We start from the raw sequence: 14,795 nt of genomic DNA on the forward strand, positions 1-14,795 counted from the left end.
CTTCCTCTCACATGCGCCCGTCATTGTTTACAGTATGAGTAATATCCAAGTCCAGGCGCAATTTTGCCTAATCTGTATTAAAGGCATAGTTTGTAACTATTTCCAATATACACTTTTATATATTATTTGAAATGGTCTTTACACTGCGACAGCAATAAATAACTTGTTACTTGGCTCTGAAAAAGGAGGCAAAAAAGATCCGTCACCTGTAGCTGCTGTAATCCTGTAAAAAGGCCTAACAATCACTGCCTCGTGGAAAGAACCAATGAAATGCCTCCTTGCCCTACTGCACGTTGCTCCAATGCTAACGGTAGTCATGTTTGTTTTAAACATTAGGCATGGTAATATTATCTGTTTACTTACCCGTGAATGAGACGTGCAGTAAAACTGTGGTCCTTTTTCAGCTTTGCCCGGAAGCAATGACCCAGTGGTGCTCGTGCACATCTGTGAGTAGGTCGGAGCCCCGAGAGCAGGGGGAGGGGTTGGACGGAGCCCGAGGAGATGCTACTTTCAGATCTTGCTAGCTTTTCAACATAACCAACTATGCCTTTAACGGCTATATGCATATGAACACAGATAAACAATCACTGACAGTGACAGCTGCTGTTTTATGTATTTGTTTCAGCTATGAGTTCTGTAGATTGGTTACGCTGAGTTGATGGCCTGCTAGATAGAAGTAAATGGACCATGAGAGGAGTGATGAGAGGAGGTGACGGGATAGCTTCTATCTCCTCTGCATGATCAAAGGGCTCCCTTTGTTGGTGTTCAGCGTCCTTTTCCACCAACCCCTTTTCCCTTTGTTTCCTTCTTTCCAGAGCAGCAGTTTTTTGTCTGAACCGACCCGCCCGTGTGAGATTACAAGGAGTCTGCGTTTAGCTGGACAGAGTCAATAATGATGCTATTAGGCAGGAATGCCATAAGAGAGAGGTGGAGGTTTTGGGAGAATTAGAGGAGGAGAGAGGAGTGTGGTGGACTACAGTGTGTCTGTGTGTTTCATGTTCAAATAGACCTACCCTGAAATATTAAAATGGCCTTTAATTTTTAGGACTGTATATGTACCTCCTGTAGTGCCCTGTGGTGCTCTTAGCACAATAATTTCAACTCTATTCAGCTTTGTAATCGGTGCTCAGAGGTTGTCTCCCTTTCATCTTGAAAGACAGCACATACCTCAGGGTTGCTAGGGACGCTTTAAACTGCCATTTCTGTTCTCTGTTTACAAATGTGTATGTATGACAGTTTAAGAGATTTCGGGGTGCTTAGAAAAGTCCCAGGTAGCTGACCTTTGAATGCAGTGGTTGACATGAATGACCCATGTGTCAAACGTTTGTGGTACTTTGTACTCTCAACCATGTTGGGTTTGTTTCTTTCCAGGCTTTGACATTTTTTTTCCAACTTCTGATGAATTCTTAACCTCATCCTGAAGTTCTGAGGGTTCCTGTGCCCTCGTCGTGACCTTAAGGGCTCTTTGACATCACTGTCTCGGCTCTTATTAATATCCTCTTGACCTTTTGTTCCTGTTTTTTTGTCTGTGAACCAGCATCTTTCGGGTAACTGTCTGAACATGGAGGTGTGAATGTTGGACAGGCTGCAGCAGTGAAAAAGCGGAAAAACTGACTTGGGAAGTTTAGATGACACGTAGCTATAGGGGTGAAGACATTATGCTTCATGGCTAGAAATGAGTTAAGGCTTAAAGTAGAAAGAAAGGAAGAATGGGAAGAGTGTGTGCAACAAAACTAAATATGTTTTTCATCTCCCCAGACTGTGGAAGTTAATTATGTGAAAGAATAATTTCATGATGGAGGCCTTAGGAATGCCTTGCACATTCATCTGAATGAAGCCACTCTGTTAGCACAACATCGGTGCCAACACTGAGAGCACTAGCAAAAACATTAAACCTGGCTCAACTTTTACGGCAATGCATTATGATGTCATCCAAGACGATTGCAAGCTTATGGTACATCCCGTGTTGATTACTTTATAACCTGAATGCTGTATTTCTGCTGTTTGTGACCAAAGATAGAATGAGTTTTATTTAGACCCTGTAAACCCTACATCCCCTTAAGCACTGTGGTCTAGTTGTCAAGCTTAGAGTATAATTTGCCCAATTAAAATGTATCTGCATCGAAAGAGGTTTGTTAGTGTTATTTAAGATGACAAGTTAAAAAAAAGAACAGTCTTTTAAAGGCAGTTAAATATGTCACAAATGCCTGTTTCGCTGCATGTCTGAGACGTGTTTCCCTTTCCTTGGGCAGAAATGTTTACCTGACCTATCCCTAACTCTTACCATGTGTCCACAACATAAGGAGCCAGTCGCTCCAAGTCCATTTAGCTGGGAGAGCTGAGCACCCAAGGCAAGTCAGGTGATTTCGATAACAGCTGCCACTAGTTGCCATACGTTGGGGGGGAGCGCATTTTAAATACTGTTCTTGCAGTTTTGTCCATTGCTGTGCATTGGGTAGAGAACATTTTCAATTTTCAAATAAAGTTGTGAATACCATACTAACCCATGTACATGCCTTTACAACCACTATTTGGTTTGTCTTTCAAAATCACTACCTTGGAATCCATGTAGAAAGTTTATGGCTTCTCATTGCAGACATGCAGACATACATGCATTATTATGTATTTTAGTATTTGCCAGTCAGCATTTTTAGTGCTTTATTACTCATGATAATAATAAGCAGACCTCAGCACTTTTACTGTTGCCCCTTTAATGAGGGCTTTCCGCAAATCAGCGTTTTTATAGTAAGTTTAGATTATACAGATCGATGTCTAGACAATATTATTAAGAAAGCGTTTTTCCTAGCACAGATTCATTTGATTGAATTGTTTTACATCATACTTTTGGGCTCTTTAGGACTCATTTGGAACACATTAGATATGCGTCCATAGAGAACTGGTGCCAGAGTTGAACATTCCCATAGTTTGGTATGGTATGACCTCATTTTCTTTACTGTGTAAGCCGTTTATGTACATTTTAGTTGAAACATATGTAAAGTTTCAGCAGCTTGACGGGTGTGTTCAGAATGACATTTACTGCCAAACTATTAATACTAGAATGATGTGCTCCTTCCCATAGAAACAGAAAGAGGACATATTTTCTGAATTATTCTGTTTTATGTCGCACATATGCATTTATTTGTGCTGGATGAACCTTGACATGTTCATCGTGAATATGCAGGACAGGAGGATAGGAGGGATGCAGCCTGTGTCTTGATTTCTTGGCCAAACTTAATTTTCCTTTTTTGGCACAGATTTAAATTCGTTGCATTTATCAATTCAGTAGCTCATTGTGACAAACCGACGGAGGATTATCTGTGAAGTGAACAGTGAAGCGTTTAGCTCAGCAGTTAGTCTAGACCAAAACAAAGATAAAAAATAATGTGAATATTAAACTCACGTCAGTTTGCCAGTGACACAACTCCAAATGACTGTTGAATTTTTGCTAACACGTTCACCGCTTTATGAGGTGATAATATGTCAGTGTTTTTGCTGAAAAAATCCATTATTGTTGCGTTAACTCAATTTTGTCTACTGGGCCAGCTTTACTATACTGGAATAGACCAAGGAGGGCATAACTTCCTTGTAAAACTTGAATGATCTTTTTATCGCAGGACAATAACTTCACAGCCATATGTGAGCAGAACGTTTTCAGTGACAGGATGTACTAGATGAGTTTGTGGGTCACTGTGAAAGAAGTCTCGTCAGTGTCTGCTCAGTGAGCCAAATCACTCTGACGCTTTCTGTTTAATTGCCTTTTTGCAGGTATATTGTTATCATTTTTTAGGTCTTCACATCCTCTTATTTCTCTTCACCTGAATCATTTACTGAAAGGCTGCACAACTAGTGACATGTCTATGTGTCTGCGCTAGAGGAAAGAACATAATGATAGAAGCATGGGATAGAAGTAGAAATAAAACAACAAGGCATCTAAGAATTTTGATTGACATGGAGGCCTGTGTGGTTTTTAATTGTGGCGAAAAGTTATTGAATTACAGACTGCAAGGCTGAAGATCAGGCTGTCAGTGCCCTCCGCCCCTGCCCCTGAGGGGTGTGTGTTGGGGAATGACATGTAGCATGAAGACCCCCTCAGAACAGTTTTTCCCAACCTTTTTTTTTTACATAGCCCACTTTCTATGTTCCACAAATTTCCTGGGCACTCCATAAAGCACTTACAAATAACAAAAAACACGTTTAACTTTGTTCATTCCATTTAAATATAGTATAATTCTGTCTGAAACCTGAGCTTGTTTTGTTGTGTCAACCTGATGACAAGCACATGCTGGGCTCATGGTCAACTGTCTTGGATGCATATATTGATTTATAACTTTCATTTTAAATTTTCACAACACATCTGGGCAGTTCTGAAGGCATTTTTGTGGCACACTGGTTGAAAATCAGGGCCTCAAACATATGAGTGTGCATCTGTGTGTGGTCGGCAGTGCTGATCTGCTCAGCACGCACAATTAGAATTTCCTCAGTAAAACAAGAATAGGCACACAAAACAGAAAACACCACCCAGTCACTTTTGAGCTCTTTTGGATTACACCATCACTCATGAAATACTTGGTCATGAGCTTAACATTTCTGTGGTTGTAGTTTTAAGGTTGTTTCCATTTATTTTAAAGCTTTCTACCTTATTTTTGAGGCAAGTTAATGCAATTAAAGGGCCACACTTACTTGTAAAGGTCATTTTTTTCTGAGAGTGAATCATAGAGTCAGCCTCAGCCAAGTCTCAGGGTTTGTTGCCTGTATTTCTACAATGGAGACCATATGTAGAAACATCACAGCGTTCTCTGTGTGTTTGCTACCCGTGCCAGTTTTTGCCGTTTCAATCAGAGGCATTTAGAGGCTTTACAGAGACAACACTACCTGATGCCTCTCTAAGCCAAAACTTTGTCTTTTTCATCCTCTTCTCCAGCCCTCCTGATCCTTAATATGTTGATAAGGCAATAAAATGATCATCTGTCTTAACTATTTGCTGTGATGCATTAGGTTTAAGGGAAATGTTTCACAACACATCAGCGGTGGTTACAGTCTTGTACGCAGTTTGGTTTTGTAAGATGTTGTTTTAGCGAAGCAAGGTGTCACCACGAGGAGTCATGACCATGATTTGTATGTTTTTGAGTTTTACATTTTTCACAGGTGAAGATGATAGAAACATTGCTTATTGCAAATAATTGAGGACTGTGTAAATTTCAAATAATCTCAAAATATACCTTGATTGGCTACATAAAGTTGTATTCAAAGATGTCAAAGAGAGATAAACTCAAAAGATAACCAACAATACCTGACCTAGGATGTCAGATTGTTAACAGACTAGCTTCTATAGTCAGAAAAGACAGAGTATAAAGTGTTGAATTGGGGATGTATGCATGTAGAGGAGATAATACATCTCATCTCTACCCCAGTCACCATATCAGTTTTATGTAACAGCCATTTATACATGTCCTGACATGAAAAAAAAACTTTCTCAACATCTCTGTTGTTGTCATACAATTTTGTATCAATAAATTATTCACTTCATTATTCACTTCCTTTTGCCTTCTTCCTTCCACATTTGTTTGCGTCCTTCTCTTGTTGCTGGTATTCAGACACAAAGTCTAGGCGGTCACCCAACCGTGCAGACAAGGTTACATTCAACTCTCTCTTTTATGTTTAAATTTGCAATTCCACACATCACATTCAATCATATAGAGGTTGTAGTGAGAAGGCTCTGACTGTCGACATGTGATAATGTTTATATGACTCCCAAAGAAAAGACATCTTTGTTGGTCCCACTATGATTGCCTCCACCCTTTCCAAAGCCAGATGTACTGTAAATGGAGCATTACAAATATGGTATGCAGTTAACAAGTTGAAATTATCATTCAATTCCTAAACTTTACTGCCTATGTTTGAGTTAATGACGTCACCACAAATTTGGATGAAGATCACCGGGCAATAATGGCAATCAGATGGCCGTATTGAGATAATTTGCAATCTTTGATCAACCGCAACAGTTAATTCCTCGGATAATTTTGAGTAAGGTACTGCTGTCAGGGGCAAACAAAAAGGGTGGTGGACATATATATAACATATTTGCACAGGCCAAAACTGTTTAGGTACATTGTTATTATTTTATAAAGTCTCAACAATTAACATTACATATTGCCTGTTCAGGTCATTTTATATTATTTAACATACAAAATGAACAGTATCATGTTGACTTTACTTTAAAAAACATTAACTAAGACGTTTCATAGAATTACTTAAACCCTATTTCCTCTTTCTTGGAAAGAGGAGAGGAAAAGTAGACAGAGACAGAACATGAAAAGCAGCATTTCTTTCTTTAGCATTGCATTGTCTGATATTCCTTTTAACATGTATACACAGTATAGTAAACACACACTTAAAAATATACACACAGGCAGAAGAAATCCATTTACTGCAAAGTCACCATGTTTCTTTGGTTGCATTAATGTCTACACCACAGAAACACACATCCCCACAAATAACAATCATAGGTTTACACACACACACACACACACACACACACACGGCACACACACACAGATACATGACACACACTTAATTAAGACTTACCCTCGGGTTGCATCCTCTTCTGTTTTCTGTCTCTGGCACCAGTTATCAAGTGGAATGGATGACTGGTGGAGGGTTCAGAGCTGTCATCTGTCTCAGTAACACGCTCCCCCATCAGGCCATGCATCTGGGTGGGATTACATGCCTCACCTAAACATGTGTGTGGTGTGTTCATCAGTTGGGTCTCACTATATGTTTATGTGTGAAAGGCTGTGTGTGATCATTTGAACTAATTTGTAGGGATATGTGGATTTGTGGCGCATCGTCCCGAGACATATCCAGTTGTGTCGCGCGAAAGGAAATAAGAGAGGCCGCGCTGCAGCTAGCAGAGTTTAGCAGCCTGGTGGTCCTGCTCTCTCACTCTGTTGGTTGTGGGAAGAAGTTTCCATCACAAATTCAAGTTTGTGGTGGTTTGAAATCGTCAGCTCTGTCGCCCTGAGCTAAACCTCAGTCATTAGATGGCAGCTAGTGAAGTCAGGCAGGGTAAAAGATGCAGTTTAAAAGAGCAAGGGTAGGGGAGAAAATAGTGAGAAACAGAAACATACTGTAATAAAGGACAGAAAGAAAATGTAGTTAAGAAACAGAAAAAAATGATGAGATTGAGCATGGATTTTGCAGCCTCATAACCAAGATGCGTCCTCCAATCCAGAGGAAAGCGTAAAAGGAGAGATTTTGCAAACAGTCAGTTTACAACAAGCCAAAATGTGATCTTTTTATGGTCTTTGATGTAATACAAAGAATATAACTGACAGATCTAACAGGAAAATGAACATTTGTAAATCGTACCCTGTCCACATTGGAAGCAGTACTTGCTCCTTAAATTAACTTGCTGCTAAGCTACATTTAAATACTTTATTTGTTGAATTTCTTCAGACATCATACTGATAGAAGAGGAGGATAAAATTAAAATGTGTTTGAGTTGAGTTCAGCGTGGTGAAAGAAAACATTTCTGATCTAGCACCATTACAAGTGTGGCTATTTTATTAATTATCAACAGTATTTTAAATAAATGGAGATTATTATCCTATAAGAGGGATCATAACCACACTGTTCTTTCCCATTTTAAATAGGCAACACATATGAACTCGGTAAATAACCAGGAATTAATTTTTCACAAGGCAGGAATTTCCTGTTTGGGAAAATTGTTTAAGCCGATTTCAACACTGTGGTTGAGGAAAGCTGTCCAATATAATCCCATTTTAATTTCTTTCAAAATGGCAAGCAAAAAAAGGAATAAAAAGTTAACAAATATAAATAATGAATAATAAAGTGAATAATAAAAAAGAAAGAAAAGGACAGCAATTGCAAAAGAAAGAATGTTAACAATTAAGTGCCTTTTTTTTTAGTTTAGTTGCCTATTCCCAAGAGAGATTTAGCATATGTGCACACTCTAATAAGACTGATGGCTGCACATACTGAGGCAATTACAGAGCACTATGTTGTTTACCTTTTATCCACCGCATATGTGTTTGTGCATTCATTTATATATCAAGAGTGTTAATGGACTTGCGTGCCTTACCTACCTATACGCTTGCAAACATTTTTCCTTCATTGCATGCAGTATATATAGTGCTGGTCACTTTCCTCACTGAGGCACACTAATTGCACCGTGTGCTGTTTCACATGTGTTTTCTCCATGGGGCTGATTAAGTGAATTATGCTTCATAGCTGGCGGTCAGGATGACAGCCACTCTTTTTCTGGCAGATTTTACCCTGAGTCAGCAGAATGACAGAAAGCTGTGTGTGTTTATGGCATCTGTTGCTGTTAAGTGCTGTAACAGCTACGTGTTGTGTAACCTGTTGGATATTTTTGGACGGGAAAAGCCATAGAAGCTCCTTTACCTGATCTTTATTTAAGTAAAGAACTTATACCAGTAACATTAAACTAGTTTGATAAACTGGGCACTTAATAAGAATCTTGGACCATCAATGAACCGGTGGCTGTAAATAGGAATAAGAACATTTTTGTGACTGTGTTGCTGCTGGTATTGATGAATAGAAGGTTCAGTTTAGGGGTTCCTCGGTTGTTATTCACTGCACTGGTTTTATAGAGCTTTGTGATTATGTTTTTATAAAGCAGAGTAATTGTGAATTAGGAACATCCTAGTCTTTGCCTTTATGAATGAAAAAAATATATATGAAGAGCATACAAGAGCATAACGTTGCCAAAAAATTTTTTTTTCCAAAGGGCCAAATCATATATCATGGTCACAACTTTGAAGTAGTGTCAGTACAATGATTTTTTCAATTGTCTGTAGCAGCTTGTGAAGCTCCCCTGTCGTATGTATTGCTGCCAAAATTCAGAATTTATTTGGTTGGAAGACATTAACGGCTGTGAACTTTCAATGCATTGGCCTTGAAATTCCTTGCTGGTGGTAAGGAAAGAGAAACTCACTTTGCAATGAATGCGTGAGTGATTCCCAGCAAATTACTTTAAGCCTGAATGTCAGCGGAGGTGAAACTGAGTTTGTCATTGGACAGTTGCCCAGTTTGTTCCATCCCATTAGAATTTCTGTGCATGTTTAGGTTTGCACGTGATTTTACAGCCGGCATTACGGCGCTGTAAGAATATCAAGGTTGTTTTGATCATTTATTTCAAGTCCACTTGTGTCAAAAACTTACACAATAGATAAAAAAAGAGGATGAGTTGCAGACCTGTCTTGATTTGTTTTAGTTTTGGTCATTTTCTCTCTTTTGTTATTCCTTTGTCAGACTTTAGATACTTTTGAGTTCATTCACTTGGTCATGTTCATGCCACTTACAGTATGTCCTCTGTGTTAAAACTATTTTCTGTGTGGCAGCCAAAGGACTGCCTTGAGATTTCAAATGCTTTGAGATTTAAGTGTTCATTTAAGGGAGTATGTCCTTTTATTTATAATATTCAGGTGGTAAATGAGGACAATAACTTTGTTCTAGGCCTAGGCCTAGTAAAACCGAAACATTAGTTGGGACAGATGGACCCCTTGGTTCTTTAGGCTGACTATATTAGCTTTAGCCTGGCTGGTTGCAGATTTCTGCTGGTTTCTTTAGGCTAACTATATTAGCTTTAACCTGGCTGGTAGCAGCTCTCTGCGGGGGGAAATGGCTGGAAGACGTAATTATGTTGCATTAATCAGGTGATTTAGTTTGTATTTGCAGCGAACATAAAACACTGACTACTGTAGCTTCAATGACTACCAATCAAAACTATGGCCATCACTGTGTAAGCGCCGCTGCTGCTTACGGTACTTATCTACACACGGAGAGCCTCACTTCCCATAACAAACCCCGTCGGGCTAACGTCACATACACACGTTCCCCACATGGCTACCTGTCTGAAAGCGGAAGGGTCGGATGGTAATAATCATGTAAAAGGACAACGGTGTAAGTTTACTTTTCTATCAAGCGGCAAAAATTTTTTAGCGTCAACATCGTAACGTCCTGCAATGTGACTATCGCGCATGCACACATCACGATGTCGATGCTAAAACACAATATCGTTCAGCCCTACTTTGTTCCACTGAGTTTTGTCCATTTGGCTAAAAAGGTTCTGATATTTTGGGCAAAGAAGGAACAATTGGTTCGACTCTTCAGACCTGCAGGGGAATGTGTTTTTGGAAATGAAGATGTAATGATTTCCCTTCCCTTAACCACAATTAATATGGAACTACCCCCAATAGTTCTAGTGGACTGCTGGAGCTGGGAAGTTTCCAGGCATGGATGTTCTTTGGTGTTAGACCTTGGGGCTGGCACCGAAAAGCACAGGTTAGGTTTATGTCATCTCATGCTGTTTAGATCTCATGAGTACTATCTATGATTTTTTCACAGTGCTGGTGCAAAGACAGTGGCTGTGGTTAGGATCACCGTAGCCAAACTAGTCTAAAGAATACTTACAACAGCCATGGGAACTTTTCCCATAAGGAACGGGATGTCAGCTTTTCCATCTCTGAAAGGTTTGGCTTGAGATGCATGTTCCGTTCAGAGCAGCCAGACACATTTCCATGTTAGTTTTAAAAAGCGTCTCTAATCGCTGTAAATGTTCCTTCGCTCCACCTTGAGGATTTACATGCATGCCAAAATCTGGTTCATTTGGAAAAAGGCTTCTTTGTGTATCTTATAGAAACTGAAAGTGCTTGTGGAGTGCTTTTCTGGAAGAAATGTAAGGTAATGTTGGTTGCAAAGAAAAGAAAAGAAAATGCTTCTGATTCTTCATTGCATGCAGTATAAAGTTCTGTCAGACTCAAAAACCTAATTTTTCTTTACATTACAAAATCACTTGAGACAGAAAGAGAATATAAAGTCCTAGATGATAATTATGTTTGAGAAGTCTTGTCACTGCACTAAATGTGGGCCCTGACTTTTAGACAAAGTATGAGACTGTTGTAAAACAGTTGAAACAGTAACCTTTTTCAAAAGTCAGGGATCCTCGTCCTCTCTTCAACAAGGGAAACCTTGTTTTACAATATACTTGCATGTGACCAACTGCAGTGTGTGTGTGTGGGTGTGTGTGCGCTTTTTGCAGTCCCTCATCAGGCTCATTCCACAGCACAGCTGCAGGGGCTGAAGTCACACAGTTTTGACTCAAGAAGGGGCTTAGCAGCTCATTAACGGATAGAACAAAGTAAGATGAGAAGAAGCAGTGACTACCAACACTGGCATAGGTGGTGCTTGACTTTCATGGTACAGTTAAAAACTTGGTCCAACTTCAGCCAAATCCTAAGTAGGCATTGACACAGGAACATTACAATAACTACATTATAAAGTATATTGTCTGCAACCAAAGAAGAGCCAGTAACATTATATAGGGCCCTATTTTAACAATCTAAGTGCATGGCGTGAAGCCGTGAATAGCGCAGGTGTGTTTGGGGCATGTCTAAATCCACTTTTGCTAGTTTGATGGCGGAAAAAAGGGTCAGTGCACCGGGCGCATGGTTCGAAAAGGTTGTACTTAGTGTCTTCATTAATTCATACATGTTTTGGCCTTAACTTGCAATAAACCAATGAGAGTATCATCTCCCATTCCCTTTAAAAGCCAGGCTCATTTGTAATGAAATGCTGCGCTGTTGACTTTAGACCAGGCTTTTGTTGGTCAATGGCGCAATCACTTTCTGCTGCCGCAATATAGCAATACACCAAAAATACACCTGAACACACTTCTCTGTAAGACCAGCACGCCCATGGGCTCAAAGATGGGCGCAGGTACATTTGATATATAAAACACATAGGCGTGGGATGGGAAATTAACAACTGCTTCAATCTTAAAATATCAAGACACTTGTGTTGGGCTTTGCGTTGCGCAATATGGGGCCCAAGTAATGGCAGGGAGGATTGTAATGATTAGTCAGTTAATCACTTAGCCTGACTGATTTCCACTATATCTAGATTAAATTCTGGTTTATGGCATGCAAATGAAACCGCTTTTGCGCATCAGTGACAGAATTAATTGGAAGTATTTTCAGAGCTCCCATCTTATCAGTACAACTTAAAATTTTTATCATCATTATATCTGTCTTGAGAAACATTTTAAGACTATAATTCTAACCTTCATTTTCATTCCTTTTATGTTTTTTTTTTCTTTATTATCCATCAATCTGTATGTCAAGTATCTTCCACACATTTCCTCCTCTCCCTCCTCTCTATTGGATTTCCTGAACTTTTTCCTCACTGCAATTCATATAGTGACATTTTAATCTGGATATGCCAATCTGCCAAAAGCAATACTTGGCTATGGATAAGAATTAAGGAAACAAATGATTCTTCAGACTGTGGCCCTATTAATCACAGAACCTCTTTCTGTTGTTTCTTTGCAGAGATTGGACCCATAACAATTACAACAGACCCCAAGAAGTTCCAGTATGAGCTAAGGGAGCTGTACGTTCAGGTGGGTTTAAAATCACATCCATCAAACCTAGGAAACAGCAGCAGTAGTCTTTATTCTATATCATTAGCATAATGTCATCTAGCCTTGATAAAAGTGGCAGATTGTGGTCATACCAGACGTCTGGGTGGGAACATTTGTTAGCTGATTGCGGTATGACCAAGTCTGATAGGTAGTCTAAATTGGATGATGAAAGAAGTTTTAAACAATGGTTTATTTTTCTTTACTTTTAGAAGAGACATGCCATTACTGTTACCTGTTTTTGTGGGGTTTCATCTTTCATACAATGTAGCTAGTGGTTCTAACATTCATGGCATTACTGTATTCATCCCATGTTTATTTGACTTCCTGCACCATTACAAACAAATGTATAAACATAAATATACAGTGGCTAGACATCTAAATAGAGAGACAAGAAGCTGTGCACAAAGCCTGTTCTTTAGCAAAGCAGAAAAACTGCAAAGCTGGTACTCCTTATGTTACAGAATGATAGACAGAGACAGACAAGGGCAGAGATAAGCAACATTCAGAGGTCTGTCCTTTGAAGAAAAATATTTTTGGCAAGTGTCTGTGCATCTTTGGCATATGCTACAGTTGATCTGGTGTGCAAGCATGTTGTGTGTAGAATGGAAGAGATCCAGTTTCCTCTCACTTGTCGCTTCATTCCTGAGTCTGTTTTTCCTCCCCTCACCTCTTCAGAGGTTTTGGCCAGAATGTACAGAAAAGATACTCTTTGGAATTGACTTTTTTTTTTAAATGTAAATTCTCCTGCCATGAATTGTAATTATGGGTGAAGATGTTAGGCAACACTTCATCTTTTTAAGCTGCAAGAACAAAAGTGCACAGAGGGTTTATCAGGCTTAATGTTGGGGGCAATGGGGGTATGGGGGAGTGCATTTTTGTCCAGTGGGGAGATGTTGGTGTTCTGGAGACACAGATGATTCCTGTTTCACATTCACATTCAAAGGTACATCACCATTTTTTTAAACTATGGCGTGTTGCTTTTATGGTTAATTTTTTTTGTTTTTGCAACCTTTTGTCCTTTTTTAAAAGCTACACAGTTCATGGATGTGATCTTTCTACCACTAGATATTTTTTTCAAGATATAATATTGGTGCTATTTATGTATTGCTGATTGGAAAGTCTGGCCTTGAAAGTCAAGACTTTCACAGATGCTGCTAAAATACAAAGCATTCACTCAAATGCAATTTTTTTTTAAAAACTGAAACTTGAAGAGAAAAGTGAACAACCATTACCGAGTTTTGTAAGTTTGCAAGAGAATTGTTCTATGTATGTGTGTGGGCTCCATCCATGTTATCAAAGCACTGCATTGATAATTATATACTACATACACTCATTAACCACTTTTTGATGTATATCTGTCCAATCCAATACAAATGTACTGCCATAAAATCTACTTGAACATCACATTCTAATGAACGGGTTCATACGATATGTATGCACATCAACACATATGATGGTCATGCGATGCCGGCTACTGAGCTCCTTGAGCTGTCGCCTGTATCAGCAGCCGTTGCTAGTTGAGTTTAGCCGACAAAAGGTTACGAGAAGCTGGCTACAGGGCACCGCGAGATGACGGTCCTTTCAGGGGCTGTGGCAGTTAAGTTCAACTGACAAAAAGTGAACGCTGAAAATGAAGTTAAGGCACCAAAACGACTAGTTCAATTTAGAAAAAAGATTTTGGTTTGGATTGAAACACTCCAAAAGAAAGTCTTTTGTTGTCCCTGGTAAGTGAACTCCGCTCCCCGGCTTGAAAACTCAGTGTTTTATTCAGCAGTAGTCAATGTGGTGCATAGAGCAACAAATACGTTAAATACATACAAATCCTTGTGCTTTACTTTTCGTAGTTTAAGTCAGGCGTTCATGAGAACACCTGACTTAAATAATGCCTTTAATGTTCAGTTTATGTTGACATTGTACAGGTATACCTAATGAAATGGCCATGTATTACCTTAGACTGCATACTAACTAAAAATGACCAAACAAATCAGAGAGCTGTGTTGGTTGATCACAAACTCACACATATATATGTACATACACACCATTTGCTGATGATATCCTGCTCTTTCTCAGGGAGGTGGGGACTGTCCAGAGATGAGCATTGGCGCCATTAAGATTGCCTTGGAGATCTCCTTGCCGGGATCCTTTATTTATGTCTTCACAGATGCCCGTTCCAAAGATTACAAGTTGACTCATGAAGTCCTGCAGCTTATTCAGCAGAAACAGTCACAGGTTTGGATATTACTGCAAACAATAGAATATTGTATACAGGTTTAACATACAGGTAAATTATTATATCAATGTAATTATATATGTGTGTGTGTGTGTGTGTGTG

The 14,795-nt window shown here is 39.2% G+C and overlaps 1 protein-coding gene across 2 annotated transcripts in view; it reads left to right on the plus strand.

The window, feature by feature from the left end:
* The window catches only part of hmcn1 (hemicentin 1), an 83,702-nt gene that overhangs the window by 3,743 nt on the left and 65,164 nt on the right, over nucleotides 1-14,795 (plus strand). For both annotated transcript variants that reach the window (XM_032524875.1, XM_032524874.1), the window contains exons 2-3: nucleotides 12,372-12,442; nucleotides 14,534-14,692. In XM_032524875.1, coding sequence (XP_032380766.1) covers nucleotides 12,372-12,442; nucleotides 14,534-14,692 — 230 coding nt within the window. The remainder of the gene's footprint in view (nucleotides 1-12,371; nucleotides 12,443-14,533; nucleotides 14,693-14,795) is intronic.

The sequence above is a fragment of the Etheostoma spectabile genome, chromosome 9 (genome assembly GCF_008692095.1).
Source record: "Etheostoma spectabile isolate EspeVRDwgs_2016 chromosome 9, UIUC_Espe_1.0, whole genome shotgun sequence".
Classification (NCBI taxonomy): Eukaryota; Metazoa; Chordata; class Actinopteri; order Perciformes; family Percidae; genus Etheostoma; species Etheostoma spectabile.